The 15,421-nt window shown below is 33.5% G+C and overlaps 1 protein-coding gene across 1 annotated transcript; it reads right to left on the bottom strand.

Moving 5' to 3' along the window:
• Positions 1–2,309: 2,309 nt before the first annotated feature.
• LOC128552828 (BEN domain-containing protein 3-like) lies at positions 2,310–2,834 on the bottom strand. The gene has a single exon (XM_053533892.1). It carries the CDS (start codon positions 2,832–2,834, stop codon positions 2,310–2,312), a length of 525 nt encoding a protein of 174 aa, XP_053389867.1.
• Positions 2,835–15,421: the final 12,587 nt, after the last annotated feature.

Below are 15,421 nucleotides of genomic sequence, written 5' to 3'. Positions count from 1 at the left end.
ATACAAACGTATCTACTGTTGTTACATGTATAATTGCATTAGTTTTTCTGTTACAATGTACAAATAATAGGGTTTTTAAGAACAAATTAATAAAATTAATATTGATATGGAATCATTCCATTAGTTTAATAATTTATGTATATTATTTACAAAATAAAATTTTATTCTTATTTTACCTTCTAGATAAATTTTAAAATTTACATGTAGGGCTTTTCGTCTCAATTTTGCAATTTTTAAGGTAAATTTCAGTTATTTCCTGTAGCGGATAATTGTATATATTTATTCGCACAATCAAACAGAATATAAGTTACATACATGTATAGCATTTCACAAAAACTGTCTCATGTCATTATGGAGTACCGTAGTTGGAGAAAAAATATGACCCGTTTCACACTTGCAAGAAGTGTCACTTTTCATACTGTATATTGTCATCAATATTTCTTATGCATAGTCAAATATGATACATGTACTTGACACTTGACACTTTTCTATTTCTGTATTGAAACAGGTGCACAATGTGTTATGTTTTATCTGTTAAGATATATTAATTAATTTTCTACACTGTATTATTGGTGTATCGTTATACATGCGTAAATACTACAGATAACTGAAAATGGGCAAAATAACTCATGAAATCAATTTAGACATTGTTGATTTATATAAGAAGGGCGCTAAAGCAACTGGAATCGTGCGCTCTTTAGGTGCTAAAGGACATACTGTGTCACGACAACAAGTAAGTTATTGGATACACCAATATCAATATGGATATTTTCAACCAAATGAACCTAAACCTAAAGTGAAACAGTTCAAAGTCGTTTCGAACCGTGATGTTGTAATAGTAAAAAAGTCGCTGCACATCAATGCAAGCCAGTCAGGTAAACAGCTACATATGGAACTTAAAGATGATGGAGCACAATTTTCACTTACTACCACGCAAAGACTTATTCGCGCAGCTGGATTTACCAGTTAAAACTCCCCTAAGTATTCACATATGGTGAAAGATGATAATATGGGTCCACGTGTTGAATTTTGTAAACAACTTATACAGAATAATGACACGATGAGCGATATAATATTTACTGACGATACAACTCCACAATAATAAAACCACATCGTACAGGCAGATTGACAGCAGATGCAAACATCTTCCTTAGCCAAAACATCCCCTTAAAGTTCATGTATGGGCCGGTATAAGTAGGCGAGGGGCGATCAATATTCTTTTATTTGATGGAATTTTGGAAAGTGAGTATTTTACCGAGTCTATTCTGGAAGACACCTTGTGGGATTTTATTAGAAATGTGTACCCAGACGGTCATCGACTGCAACAAGATAACGATCCAAAACACAGATCAAATCTATCCAAGGATTTTATGAAAACTCATGGAATCAACTGGAAGGAAAACTGGTGGCCGTCTGGTAAGATATTATTAGAGAGCGGAACCTTAATAATTTAGCTAAAACATAAAAACACATGAATTCAGTTACAAAGTTACAAAGTGTACAAACAAACTCCTTAGAATTACATTTTTTCTTCGTTTGTTATAATTCCGCAAGCTCTATGGACAATATACCTGAATAGTTCATTATAATCAGCAATATTTTAAATACTGCTGTATTTTTCAATTCTATTATCTTCCCTCAACGTTTGAGAGGTTCCGATGTGTTTAAATATCAGTTATGTCATAAATCATTAATTGGTTATTGAAGTAAATCTTCCTTTCTCTCTACAGCGTCCAAAATTGATTTTTTAAATAATACTACATGTAAATTATTATCTAAATTTTATTTCCTCACTCATATATCGAGCAAAAATGTGTTTTAACAACTTTTATTACCTCCCTTTACAAATGACACGGTAAACTGTTTCTGCTTGGGGTATTCGAAGTATGTTATCACGTTCCCCATATTTTTTGTTGTGACGTTGCGTCATTGCATACGTGAAGATATATAGGCACCAGTTGAAAGCACTTGCAGTGACAAATTAAAATCTTGGAAAAAAATCAGAAGTCTACTGCTGTTTTTCCATGGAAATTGAACTTTTTTAATAAATCAAATTATATGCAATGCATTTACTGAATGAAAAGCAAGATGACGAGAAGCTCATTTTGTTCCTGCTTTTCAATTTAAAATAATGATACAATCTGAGTACTGTCAAACAGTATGCCAGTATAATATGTTTTTATTTATGTCCACAAATAAAGCATTGTTAGCCTACAGTTTAACATTTTTTACACGCAATGAAAAATTCTTTTGATCATGTATCTTGTACTGACATATACAGCGAACAAATGAAACTTCATGTATGTCATCTAAATTTGAGCGCCGCCGTAGTAATCTAGCAATGATCTGTATGTGGTCGGTGTGAGCTCTGGTAAAGGAATCTGAGATCTTTGAGGCTGGTCGCAGTTCAATGCACTTGGTAGTTTGTCTTTTCGCCTTAGGAGCCCATTTATTTTAGGCTCTACTCTGTCTCGCCACTGTTCGGCATCTACTAGCTCAGGATAGTAAAACGTAACGTATTGTATCACTACAGATTTTCTTTCTGGACAGAGTTCCTGCTTCGAATTTACACCGCCCCCAAACCAATTATACTGATGGCGTAGATTTGTGGGACCAAATAATTCAGGGAATAGTCTTTTCACAAGCTGAGCACCGAAGTTTCCTGCACCTTTTGAATCGCGTTTAATACTAGCAAGTTCCTCCTCACTAATACTATACTCTGACGGAACACTTTGCAATGATATAGAATGTTCACTTCTCTCGAAATTGTTTGTTACTTGAGCTGGAGCGGTACTAGCGCGTGAAGCAAGTAATGCGTCTAACTGTCCCCTCATGACACGGTTTTCCTGACGAATTTCATGGAGCTCCTTATTCAGTGATTCAATGCCGCGCGTTGCTTTTTCCAGCTGTTTAATTATATTTTAGTTCACACTGTCCTGAGAATTTAAAAATGACTGAAAGGGACCTGGTAACATATTCGATCGACTTAACCTAAACATAAAATCTGATATTGATGGTGTTTCCATCTCAAGAGCACTCTGTTGTGGATGTACCGGTTCTACTGGATTGTTTTCTTGTTGCTGCACGTGTTCATTGTTTTGTTGTTGTTGTTCGTTTTCCTGATGTTGAGTCGTTTCTATTGGATTATTTTCCGGCTGATGCACGTGTTGATTGTTCTCGTGCTGTTGTTGTTCGTTTTCTTGTTGATGTGCTGGTTCTAATGGATTGTTTTCTTGATTTACAATGTTGATGTTGTTTTCCTGTTGTTGTTGTTGTTGTTGTGTGTCTTCTGGTTGAATTGGTGCTATCGATTTTGGTGCCACAGACTTAATAACCTTAGCTTTTGGTTTCCCTTTTGATATCTGCAAATAAACGTTTTAATATAATTATCGCATAGATCTATATCATATACATAAGTAATAGAAAACACTATTTTTTCTATGATATACTCAGTATTTACAGAAACCCAACGTAACAGTACTTTCTATATATTCTATATGACATGTACATGTTGCCGTAGAGATATTATACCAATTCGTACATTTGTGTAGTACCAAAACCATCCGCGTTCGAGACCCAGATAAATTTTTATCTTCGTAACTTTACTTGAAAATACATCAAACTGTTGAATCAGAGCGATCCTGCGCAATAATATATTCCAACAAAATAAGCTTAAAATTTTATTTATGTAAACACTGTGTAAAACATTTTCAGGTTTAAGGTAAATAAAATTTCATATTTAACATTCAAACGAAAAAGAAATTATCAAATTATAAAACTTTTTTACGTATGACTTTAATACATTTCATATTTTGATCAAAATTTATAGAATTTTGCGATAGTTGATATTAAGGGGAGATAATAATAAATGACGGTGTTGAAAGATATTGGTACTAATCAAAACAGCGAACCAGCCATTTATCATCTGACTGTCAAACGGGACGATTTATATCTTATACGCTGGCAATTTACCTTCCCATATATTTCACATGTGAAGGGACTTCCACCAATTTTCCGTATTAATACAGACATACATTTATCTTTTGCTAATTTCAGATAGATCTTAAGTTTTATTCGTTACAATGTTAGAGGTCTATGAATTTGAGATATGCGCTTTTAATAAAAGTTTTGAATTAAAGTTTCAGAGAGTCCCGACTTAAATCCAATCGAAATGGTGTGGAACCAGTTAAAGAGAGCTGTGGCAAAATTTGAGCCGAGAACAAAGGATGGGTTGGTGTTAAGCATAGATATCTTTTGGGCCGAGGAAATGACTGTTGAACTTTGTAACAAGTATATCGACCATATCTATAAAGTTGCACCAATATGTGTTGTTATGAATGGAAAGGCAGCAGGCGATCTCCCTAACAAGGTATTTCCAGAACGATCTCAAGGACGTACATTCACGTATTTCAATGAACTACTGAAAACGGAACCAGTCAAAGCCAGACTCGTAAAATACAATGTGCTAAGTTCTTAAATTTTGAGGAATAACATTAACTCTTCCTTAGGTTGTTCAGTTCTGATGCGTTTCCGTGGCTGCGTTGATTGTAATTCAGTTGTCAGGATAGGACTATCTGTGTCATGGAAACGGAATCGCATCTCTTTCTCTGTACCCGAAGCTAGTATGATTGCTTCGTCAACGTCAGACTTTCCACACCATTGCACATTGTATACCATTCCAACTTTCACCTGCAATAACGAGTGTCGTGAAAACAAAATCAAACATTATCTTTCCTGGAGATACTGAATGTGTACTTTTGACTACGACTACAAGATTGAAGCATTTGCAGTATTGATAATAGCTTTATAAAAGCTTTACTAAAGTCTTTATTTAGGTATTGAAGTAGTTCATATTTATTGAATCTTTCAATAACAGACAATATATCAGGCATTTTAATAGAATATTATACAAAATATATAAAGAAAACGTTGTTTAAGTACTTTCTTAGTACCTTCCTTCATTTCTCGGAATATTTATTTCTTCATTTCTGTTCAGCACACTTTAATTTTATGACTCGTTTAGTATAAATCGCCAGTACATAGTTTTAGTGCTACCGACCGGTCTTTAATTCAACAGTAAAGTCAGATTTCGAATATGAAAGTGTACTACTGACATCAAATACAATAAACACTCATTAAATAACCATATGTCTTGCGGCTCTAGGGCAATAGTTTTTTGTACAGACCCTAGGGTAATAGTATTTAATACGTAACAGATACACCAAATCGTCCTGAAACATTAAGGTGAAATTCGACTAAGATGAAGTAATACGGTTCCGTTTCGAAATTATTTTTATTAAACGAGTTGAATAAAATAATGAAATACGACGGCTCTGTGGAAAGTCACTAACATGACAAATGTAATATTCTTTTTATCACATGTTAGCTTTTCCTGTCAAAACATCAAAAAGTCAATTCAGTAATTCTTATGACATCAAGAAAGTAAGAAATTAAATGAATAGAAAATTATGGTAAGTTGGTAAAACAAAATACACCGAAAAAATAACTCAGAACTCAATCTACCGAAAAGAATCATGTAAATTCACAATCACATATTAGTTTCACACAATAAAATAATAATAGATACATGTACATAAAAATATACCTCTATAGTGTATTATTCAACTCATGTGGAAATCTCCTCTGTCCATCCATGCTGGTCTTTTACGTTGGCGTTTGGGTCTGTCTTCTTGTGTTGTATTTGGGGATGATGGTTGTGATAATCCCGTGCTTCTAGGAGTTCGTCGCATCGGAATGACGTACTTCGGTGTTCCTTTATTTGTAGTGTCTGTTGTTGATGTGTCTTTTTCAGCCTGATGTTCTTGTTCCTGATCTGATGTTCCGGATATGGTCATGAAGGGGAGGAGCATGTTTCGATGAAGAATCCTTCCCGCTTCACCTCATACACTTGAATCTCTTTGTTCGGCTGACTTACAACAATGTAAGGATGTTCCTACCAGCGATCGGCAAGTTTCTGTCGTCCTCGGATGCTGACGTTTCTCACAAGAACGATGTCACCGACGTCAAGGACAGAGCTTCGAGCCTTTTCGTCATATCTTTCCTTGTTTATGCTTCTTGTTTTTGCTGCAATGTCTTTAGCCTTGGCATATGCAGTTTGTAGTCTTTCGCGAAGTTTAACACATACTCAGTCTGTTTGATTGCAGATAGGTTGTCTGTTGGTAACCCCAGGAAGGCATTAATGGCGAGTCATGGGTGTCTGCTAAACATCAAAAAGTATGGCGAAAAACCAGTACTTTTGTGATGAGTGGCATTGTACGCATGTACCAAAGTTGGAACATGCGCCTTCCAATCAGCTTTTTGGTAATCCTCCAAAGTACCTAGCATCATGAGTAGCGTCTGGTTAAACCTTTTGCATTCTCCGTTGCTCATCGCATGGTACGGAGTTGTTCTTGACTTGTCAATGCCGGCAATGTTGCAGAGCTCTCTGATGAGATGTGACTCGAAATTCTGCCCTTTGTCACTGTTTATTCTCGCAGGAAATCCGTAATGGACGATTAAGTTATCGAATAATATTCTTGCCGTAGTTCTCGCCGTTTGGTTTTTGGTCGGGAACGCCTGTGCATAGCGGCTAAAATGGTCTGTAATGACCAAGACGTCCTCAAAGCCACCCTTTGATCTTTAAAAAAGGCTGAGGAAATCAATACAAAGGATTTCCAAAGGCGAAGTTGACTCAATGTGAACAAGTTTGTTTTTCGTCGCATGAGCTTTTCTGCGGATGCATCTGCCACATTTGTTGATTTTGTCCGCTACAAAGGCGTCAATTCCTGGCCAGTATAATCTTTCTTCCATTAACGATGTCGTCCTGTCTCTTCCTTGGTGGCCGAGGTTATCATGCAGGGCTTTGAAAACGCCATCCTTTAGCTTGTCAGACAACAGTAATTGTGTTCTTTCCTCGCCGTTGACAAGAGTATTCCTGTAAAGAACTCCTTGAATGATGACTAGCTTTCTCCAATCTCTCAAGTGGACATATTCGTAGAATTTGGCCCATTCAGCTTAGCTGGTTTGGTTCCATTTTGAATATGTTTCACGAGTGACGAGATGACTGGATCCCTTGTCTGAGCTTCTATCCAGTCCTTGACTGATAAACTTTGCGCAAAGAGGATGTCGTCTGGAATGTCAGCTAAGTTCTTTTCTTTATTTTTCTTTTCAGGTGTTTGGAGACTGTCTGCAAAAGATGTATCCTGAACAGTTGCAGCATTGATGATGGCTTTCACGACATCTAGTTTAACGGAAACATTCCTCTTTGGAAGTTTCATTACATTTCGATAACCCATCGGCATCTGCGTTATTTCGACCTGGTCTGTACTTCTGCTCGAAGTTGTAATTTGCCAATGAAGCAAGCCACCTTTGACTCGCGGTGTCCAGTTTTGCTGTAGTGTTGACGTATGTCAGCGGATTATTATCTGTCACAACCTCGAACCTCGCCCCGTATAAGTAGTCGTGGAACTTCTCAGACACGGCCCATTTAAGGGCGGGAAATTCAAGTTTGTGAGCAGGATGATTTCTCTCGGCTGGTTTTAGGCTTCGTCTTGCGTATGCAATTACTCTGTTTTTATCACCTTGTTTCTGGTAGAGTACAGCTCCCAAGCCATTTGTTGAAGCGTCTGTGTGTTCTGTATTGGAATACAGCATCTAGCCTATTGATGTGATTTTCGATGTCGGCTGAGAAGATGATAATGTCATCAAGATAGATGAGGCAGCCTTTTAGATTTAGGTCCCCCATGCAACGCTCCATTAACCGTTGGAAGGTTGCAGGCGCATTACAGAGACCAAAGGGTATCCTGTTACACTGATAAGAGCCGACTCCCCATACTTGAAACGCTGTCTTCTCCTTGTCCTCTTCCTGCATTTCTACTTGCCAGTTTCCGGATTTCAAGTCTAATTTAGAAAAGTATTTTGATCCAGCAAGTAGATGAAGAGTGTCTTCAATAAGTGGAATTGGATACGCGTCTTTTTTTTTTTTTTCGATCGTTTATTGATTTTGCGAAAATCTATACAAAATCGAATAGATCCGTCCTTTTTACGAACAATTACGACGTTTGAAGACCAAGGACTATTCGACGGTGATATTGCTCCAACGTCGAGCATATCCTGAAGATGTTGTTTAACTTCGTTGAATAATCCAGGAGTTACACGACGATATGGTTCTTTAAAAGGCTTGTTGTCTGTAAGTTCTATCTTGTGCTTTACAGCCGACGTATGTCCTAAATCTGTAGGCGACTTCGGAAAAATAGACTCCCATTTTTGAAACAGATCAATAACTTTCTTCTTTTGTACATTTGATAAGTTCGAATCTTCTAAATCAACGCCATATTGTGTTTTCATGTTTATTTCATTTTCATTCTCATTTTCTATTTCAGGTGATGATTGCTGACCCAAGTTTACTTGATGCGACGACGTTGACGTTGTACCCGATGAAGACATAGACGTAGATGACTGAGATGAAGATGCAGATTTATCATTGAAGACAGATGCAGATCGAAGAACTTGAACCTCTTGAAGTTTACAGATGTCTGCTTTAAAAGGAATGTTCAGAACCTTTGCACTAAGATTGCATAACCAGACTGGTACACGAGACGTTTTCCCAGGATTTTCAAGAGAAACCACACGAGATGATGGTATGCTCGTTTGCTTTTCCTACCAGCCTATGTTTCATATTTGTGTTGTCAACTTTAGGGCTTTTAATTTCTTCTTTGCTTCTGTTTTTCCTTAAACAGAAGCATCCATTAGTTTAAATTCTTCTCTTTATTGTTTTTGGCTTTGTTGTTTCGTTTGTCTGTTGTGTCATCCTTATCCTCTTTCTTTTTGTCGATGTATTTGTTGTACCCAGTTGGTCTATGGTTTCTACTATCAAAATGTCTACTGCGGTTGTACCTGGAATCGTCATTTCTATTGTATTCTCTTGGTTGATATTCTCGTCTATATCCTCTATTGTATCTGTAGTCAGAACGTGACTCTCTCCTTTGACTTTCCTTTCTGTATTCCTCAATTTTTTAATCAAGTTCCTCCATCTTTTTCATCATACTATGTAACATCTGTGTGTGTTTATCTTCTGCTTTCAATCGTTCTTCCTTCTTTGACGTAGCTGTGTTTGTGTTTGTTCCGTCTCACTTCATCTCATGTTCCTCGGCTCTTGCTTTTCGTCTCAGAACTTCAAACTTTTCACCGCTCTCAAATGCATGTCTAGTTGCATTTTCAACTCTTTGTTGTGTTAGGACCTCCAATACTTGTCTCTTAGCATTTCATTCCTCTCATCTACAGTCAGGCTCCTTTTAGCTTCTATTAGCTGTAGCATTTCTTCCAGTCTTAGACCCCATTCAACGATACTCTCATTAGGTTGTTGCTCTGCTATATAAAACTGGGTACTGATTGTCTGTTTACTAGACATATCGCCAAAAATATCTTCCACCTTGCCGATTATTTCTTCAGGAGTTGCTGTTGGAGGTATATTTATGATAAATTTCCTGGCTTGTCCCTTTAGCGATTGTCTTACAGATTGTGCGATGATATTTTCATGATATAACTTTGTTGCACAGAGACATTTAATTTCTGTTTTCCATTCTTCTAAGGTAACTTCGTCTTTTGGTTTAGGTTCGTATCCTGAAAAGTGACTTACTTCTGGTTTAATCTGTATAATAGTTTATCTGGTAATCTTCCTTTCATCTTTGTCTTCTTTGTTTGTTTCAGCTTGTATCTTGTCTTTTTGCTTGTCGACGTTTGGCTTTATAACCTTTTCTTTCTTGACTTCCTGTTCAGGTATTATATGATTAACGGTTTTCTCATATCTTGACCATAACTCCTCCTTCTTTCGTAAATGTGCCTCTCGTTTTGTTAATTCCTCATTTCTTCTTCTCAGTTCACTTTCTATCCTTGCTATCTCTTTACTATTTTCATCCTCTCTCTACTTTTGCTCTTCAGCTTTCCTTAGTCTTTTATATCTCATATCAATGTTTCTTTCCTCTTCTTGAAGCTTCATTTCTCTTTCCCTCATACAATTTTCTCTCTTTACTAATTCATCTAAAGTAGTTAGAAACATGATGGAGCGAGCGTTTTTGACCCCATTTGACCTATGACCCTTGATCAGGACTGGTCAATGCCAGACAATTCAAAAACCACAAGTTTCAAACCAACTAAAAGTTTTAAACACATATAATATAATGAGTTTACAAAATAAAATATATTGTTTGAAAGAAAGAAAATTTACTGATAATATAAATCCTCACTATGTTACAGCAAAAAACGGGAAAAGAATGATAATGGCTACCTGTTCGTCTTGTGGTAAAATGCAATCAAAGTTTGTTAAAAGTACAGGGGGTTTAATTTAGATATCCATAAAGCAATGTTCCCTTTTTATTACCTAAAAAAGGGTTTAACACTCCCAGGATAAAATTATTGTGGACCAGGAAATCCTTTAGATAACGACCCCCTGTCACGAACTGGATGCAAGTATGTATGGACCATGACTTTTGCTATGACAGCGGTGTAAAAAAGGGTACATGCGAAAAAAAAAATGCTTTCCAATTTAAAAATAAAACTAAATCAAAAACATTTGGAGAAAAGATTGCAAAACATTAGTTGTAAAACCTGTAATTAAACGAAATACAAACTTGGGCTGGGACAGGAACAACAGTTCCCCTATGGGTTTAACACCGTACAAAAGCAAAAACGGGAAAAGGGGGGTAGAGTATACCCCCGGAATAACGTACAAAGCTAACGCTGGAGCGATGAATTAGCAAAGAATTACACAAAACACAATTAAAAGAAAATTTAGGAAACGAAGAGTGATAGTTAATGATATTGATGATACTTGGTCAGCTGATTTTAGTTGAAAATGCAAGCTTTTTCAAAATATAAAAAGGAGTAAAGTACTTGTTAACCGTTATTGATATATTTAGTAAATAGCTTGGGTTATTCCATTAAAGACTAAAACTGGAGAATCTGTTACTGAAGCATTTAATAAAAAGTTTCAGAAGATAGAATTCAGGGACGAAAGTCCCCGAAGACTGCAAGGATCCACAAAATTTATGGTATGAAGGAAAAGAATTTTACAAAAAAAAGTTGAATCTTTTTTGAATAAAAATAAAATTAAATTACCATACATTTAATGAAGGAAAGGCTTATTTATTGAAAGATTAGTAGAAGTTTAAAAAGAATAATGTGGAAATTTTTTCAGCAAATAATACTTATACTTATTTAGATAATTTGCAGGATATGGTTGATAAATATAACAAAAACAAAACATTCTAGTATAAAAATGACACCAACCGAAGCTAGAAAAACTTAAATAAAGGTACTGTTTACTTTAATTTATAGGTTATTTAAAGACACCAAAGAGTAAAGCAAAATTTAAAATTGGTGATCGAGTTCGCTTAAGTAAACTTGAAAGACATTTAAAAAAAGGGATATACCCCAAACTGGACAGAGGAAATATTTATAATTTATGGAATTAATAATACAAATCCCAGAACATACACTATTAAAGATTTAAACGATGAAAAAATTTTCAAGTTCATTTTATGAACAAGAACTTTTACCTACTACACAAGGGGTTTTAGAATAGAAAAAGTTATTAGACGAGACTAAAAGAAAAAACAACTTTAGTAAAATGGAAAGGTTACAATGAACAATTTAATAGTTGGGTACCATTTAGGAATTGGAAGAAATTTAAGTTGAAAAATATTAATATTAATTATATAAATGATAATAAAAATCTAATTTCTAATAATAATTGAATAGAAACAATAGATCAATTAATTTTTCACTTAACTAAACTAGCTGCTGCTTAAAAGAAAAAGTTATAAATTTTGTGGGAGAGAAAGTACTGGTTATATATTACAGCAGTCTTTGGTTGTTCAGCTGCATTAAGCATTTGTTCCCAGCTATTCCTATATTTTGTAGCAGTTGCTGGCGCTGTCCAACAATAATTCCCATATTTACTAATAGACTAAAACTTGACGACAAGAAATTTATTTTAAAAACACATCATCACAAAATAAAACAACTTATAACAAAAGCAGGGATCGCAGCTTTAGCTTTTCATGACCCTAATGATCCTGGAAAAGTAAATAAAGAAGAAGAGAAAAAAGTTATTCAGGATATTTTTACAATACTATTAGAAATGCGGAAAGAAAAAAAATATTCAACACCTCTTGAAATGCATATGAAGGAATTTAAACTTAGCGGATATAAAGTAAAAAAGAAGAAGAGCTGTTTTAAAATTTTAACGTGTGTTTTTTAAAGATTTTTTCTATAAGTATATTATATATAATGGTTAATAGAAAGATAGATAGAATGATTATGCCAAAATTATCTAGTACTTTAGGAGAAATAATGAATCCAGACAAAAATTCATATAAAAAGTTCTTAAAAGAAGAAATTTTAAATTAAATCAAATCTTAATCAAATAGTTACCGATGAAAATAAAAATCATTCTTTGATAAATTACAAAATGTTTATAGACCCTTTATCTTTAAAAATAATTTATTTGAATGGGACTGTGGTTGTCTATTTAACTGAAGAAGAAAATGCTGAAAGATTATGTGATTTTTCCCAGACCAAATAATATTCGAAACAATCCTAAAAAAGTTATTGCAACAATTGGGATACTAATGAAGAAAAAACATATAAAAGCACTTATGCAGCATCCAAAGACCTTAATATTAATTCAGGGTTTAAATAACAATGTGCTGCAAAGGAAAAAACCAAGTTAAAAGGGGAATATCAAAAACCAGTGGAAAAAGATATAAATTTAAAATTTTAATTCTTCCTTAAACTTTTTTTATTTAATTATTTTTTAATCCTTTTTTCCTTAGTGATTTTTTTCTAAATATAATATATAGATGGAAATTGAGAGATCTACAAAACAATATATAAGAAATTTGAAATTAAAATTACATATAGACAAATCCAAAAATCAATATTTTTAAACTATAAACGCTCTTATGATTTATTTTAATTCTGAACTTAAAACTTTAAAAGGTATAAAAATAAACGTTTTTTTAAAATTAACTTTGTAAAAATGATGCAACTGATACATATATAAATCAGCTTATTTTCAATCAAAGGCTTAAAAATTTATTAACACAACGAAATAAAAAACACTTTACATCAAGCTTTTGATGAAATAATAAATAGAATTGGTAATTGGATTTCTGAAGGAAGCGGCTGGAGAATAAGTCAGTTGATGCTCATTATATAAATAGATATAATTAGTCCACTGGCTGCTTCAAGTTATTTAGAATTACCAAAACCATTACAAAATTCAATGAAAGGATTAAAAAAATATAAAGAACACGATAATGAATGTTTTAGATGGGTGTCATTTAGCTTATAAATTTCCTGTTAAAAAGACCCTCAAAAAGTTTCAAAATATAAAAATCATATAAACGATCTTGATTATACTGGAATAAAATTTCCTGTTACATTAAATCAAATCCCTAAAATAGAAGTTTTAAATGAAATATCATTTAATATATTTGGTTGGTCTTCGACCTCCGGAGACGGAGTCTCTGGTTATGAAGAACCTACAGGAATTTATCCATTGTACATATCAAAATATCAATACGAAGAACACTGTGATATGTTATTAATTAATAAAGATAAGATAAATGACGACTGTAAATCACCAGAGACCCCGGTAGACAGCAGTCTCCGGGAGCTTTCAGCCACCGTCCAACATTATGTTTGGATAAAAGACTTTAATAGATTAATGTTTAACAAAACAAAACATGCAAATAAAAACACTTCTGTAAAAGCTGTCTGCAACATTTTTACTCAAGAAGAATATTAAATGAACATATTCCAAATTGTTTAGCTATTAATGGTACCCAAGGTGTAAAAATCCAAAAGAGGGAAGTAAAGTACAATTTAAAAATTATCATAAAGGTTTAGCAGTACCTTTTGTAATTTAGCTGATTTTAAATCAATAACTAAGAAAGTTTTAACGCTTTACCATCAACTGAATCTTCATTTACTGAACCATATCAAATTCATATAGATTGTGGTTTACGGCTATAAAGTTGTTTGTTGTTATGATAACAGTTTTACTAAACCAACCCAGATTTATAGAGGCCCTAATACAGTTTATAAGTTTATTAAAAAAATGCTTGAGGAAGAGGAATATTGTAAAGAAATATTTAAAGAACATTTTAACAAAGATTTGAGAATGTCTAAAAAGATGAAAGTGAATTTAAAAAACAAAAGTTTTGTCACATTTGTGAAAAGGAATATATAGAAGATTCAATCAAAGTAAGAGACCACTGTCAATAACGGGAAATTCAGAGGAAGTGCTCACTCAGAATGTAAAATTAATTTTAGACTAACACGCAAAATTCCTGTTATTTTTCTAAATTTTAAGGGGTATGACGGCCCTTTTTATTATGCAACAAATGGGAAAAATTTCAAAAAAGAAATTAATGTTATTCCTAACAATATGGAAAGATATATGGCATTATTGATTTCCGACTTGGTCTTTATTGATTCATTCCAATTTATGTCTCAATCTTTGGGATAACTTAGTAAAAAATATTCCAGAATTTAAATACACATCACTGAATTTGATAAAAATATTGCGAAGCTGGAACCTTCGGTTACACTAAATTATTAAAAACAAAAGGTGTTTATCCATATGATTACATGGATTCATTTAAAAAATTCAAGAAACAAAATTACCTTCTAAAGAAGATTTTTATTTCAATTTTAAATGAAACACACATATCTGACAACGAATATGAACATGCAAAAACGTTTGGAATAAATTTAAAATTAAAACAATGGAGAATATCACGATCTATATTTAAAAACTGACGTATTATTTTTAGCTGATTATTCGAAAATTTTAGAAAACAAAGTTTAGAGTACTACAAATTAGATCCTTGCCATTTTTTTAGTAGTCCTGGTTTAGCTTGGGATTAAATGTTAAAAATGACTGGAATTAAAGTTAGATTAATAACTGATATTGAATGTATCTTTTTATTGAAAAGGACTGAAGGAGGAATAAGTTATATTTCAACAGATACAGTAAAGCAAACAATAAATATATGAAAGATTATGACCTAAACTTGACAGCAAATACATTATGTACCTCGACGCTAATAACCTTTACGGTTGGGCCATGTGTCAACCTTTACCCTCGGGAACTTTAAATTTATATCCGAAAAACAATTCAAGAAATTAATTACAAAAGGTAAAAGTAACTTTATAGTTGAATTGATCTGAATATCCAAAAGAATTACATAAAACCCACAACGATTATCCTTTAGCTCCTGAAAAAATTAAAATACCAGATAAATGGCTTTTCTGACTATAGTAAAACTATTAAAGAAAAATTTGAAATAGGAAAAAGTAATGTAAAAAAATTAGTTCCAACTTTAATGAAAAAAAAAATTATGTATTCATTATA

This window comes from Mercenaria mercenaria, unplaced genomic scaffold (genome assembly GCF_021730395.1).
Source record: "Mercenaria mercenaria strain notata unplaced genomic scaffold, MADL_Memer_1 contig_3200, whole genome shotgun sequence".
NCBI classification, from domain to species: Eukaryota; Metazoa; Mollusca; class Bivalvia; order Venerida; family Veneridae; genus Mercenaria; species Mercenaria mercenaria.
Note: the sequence above shows the minus strand (reverse complement) of the source record. Positions and strands in the feature narration are given on the sequence as shown.

Coding starts and splice junctions, on each gene's coding strand:
- LOC128552828 (XM_053533892.1), bottom strand. CDS start 2,834: ATGAGGGGACAGTTAGACGCATTACTTGCTTCACGCGCTAGTACCGCT.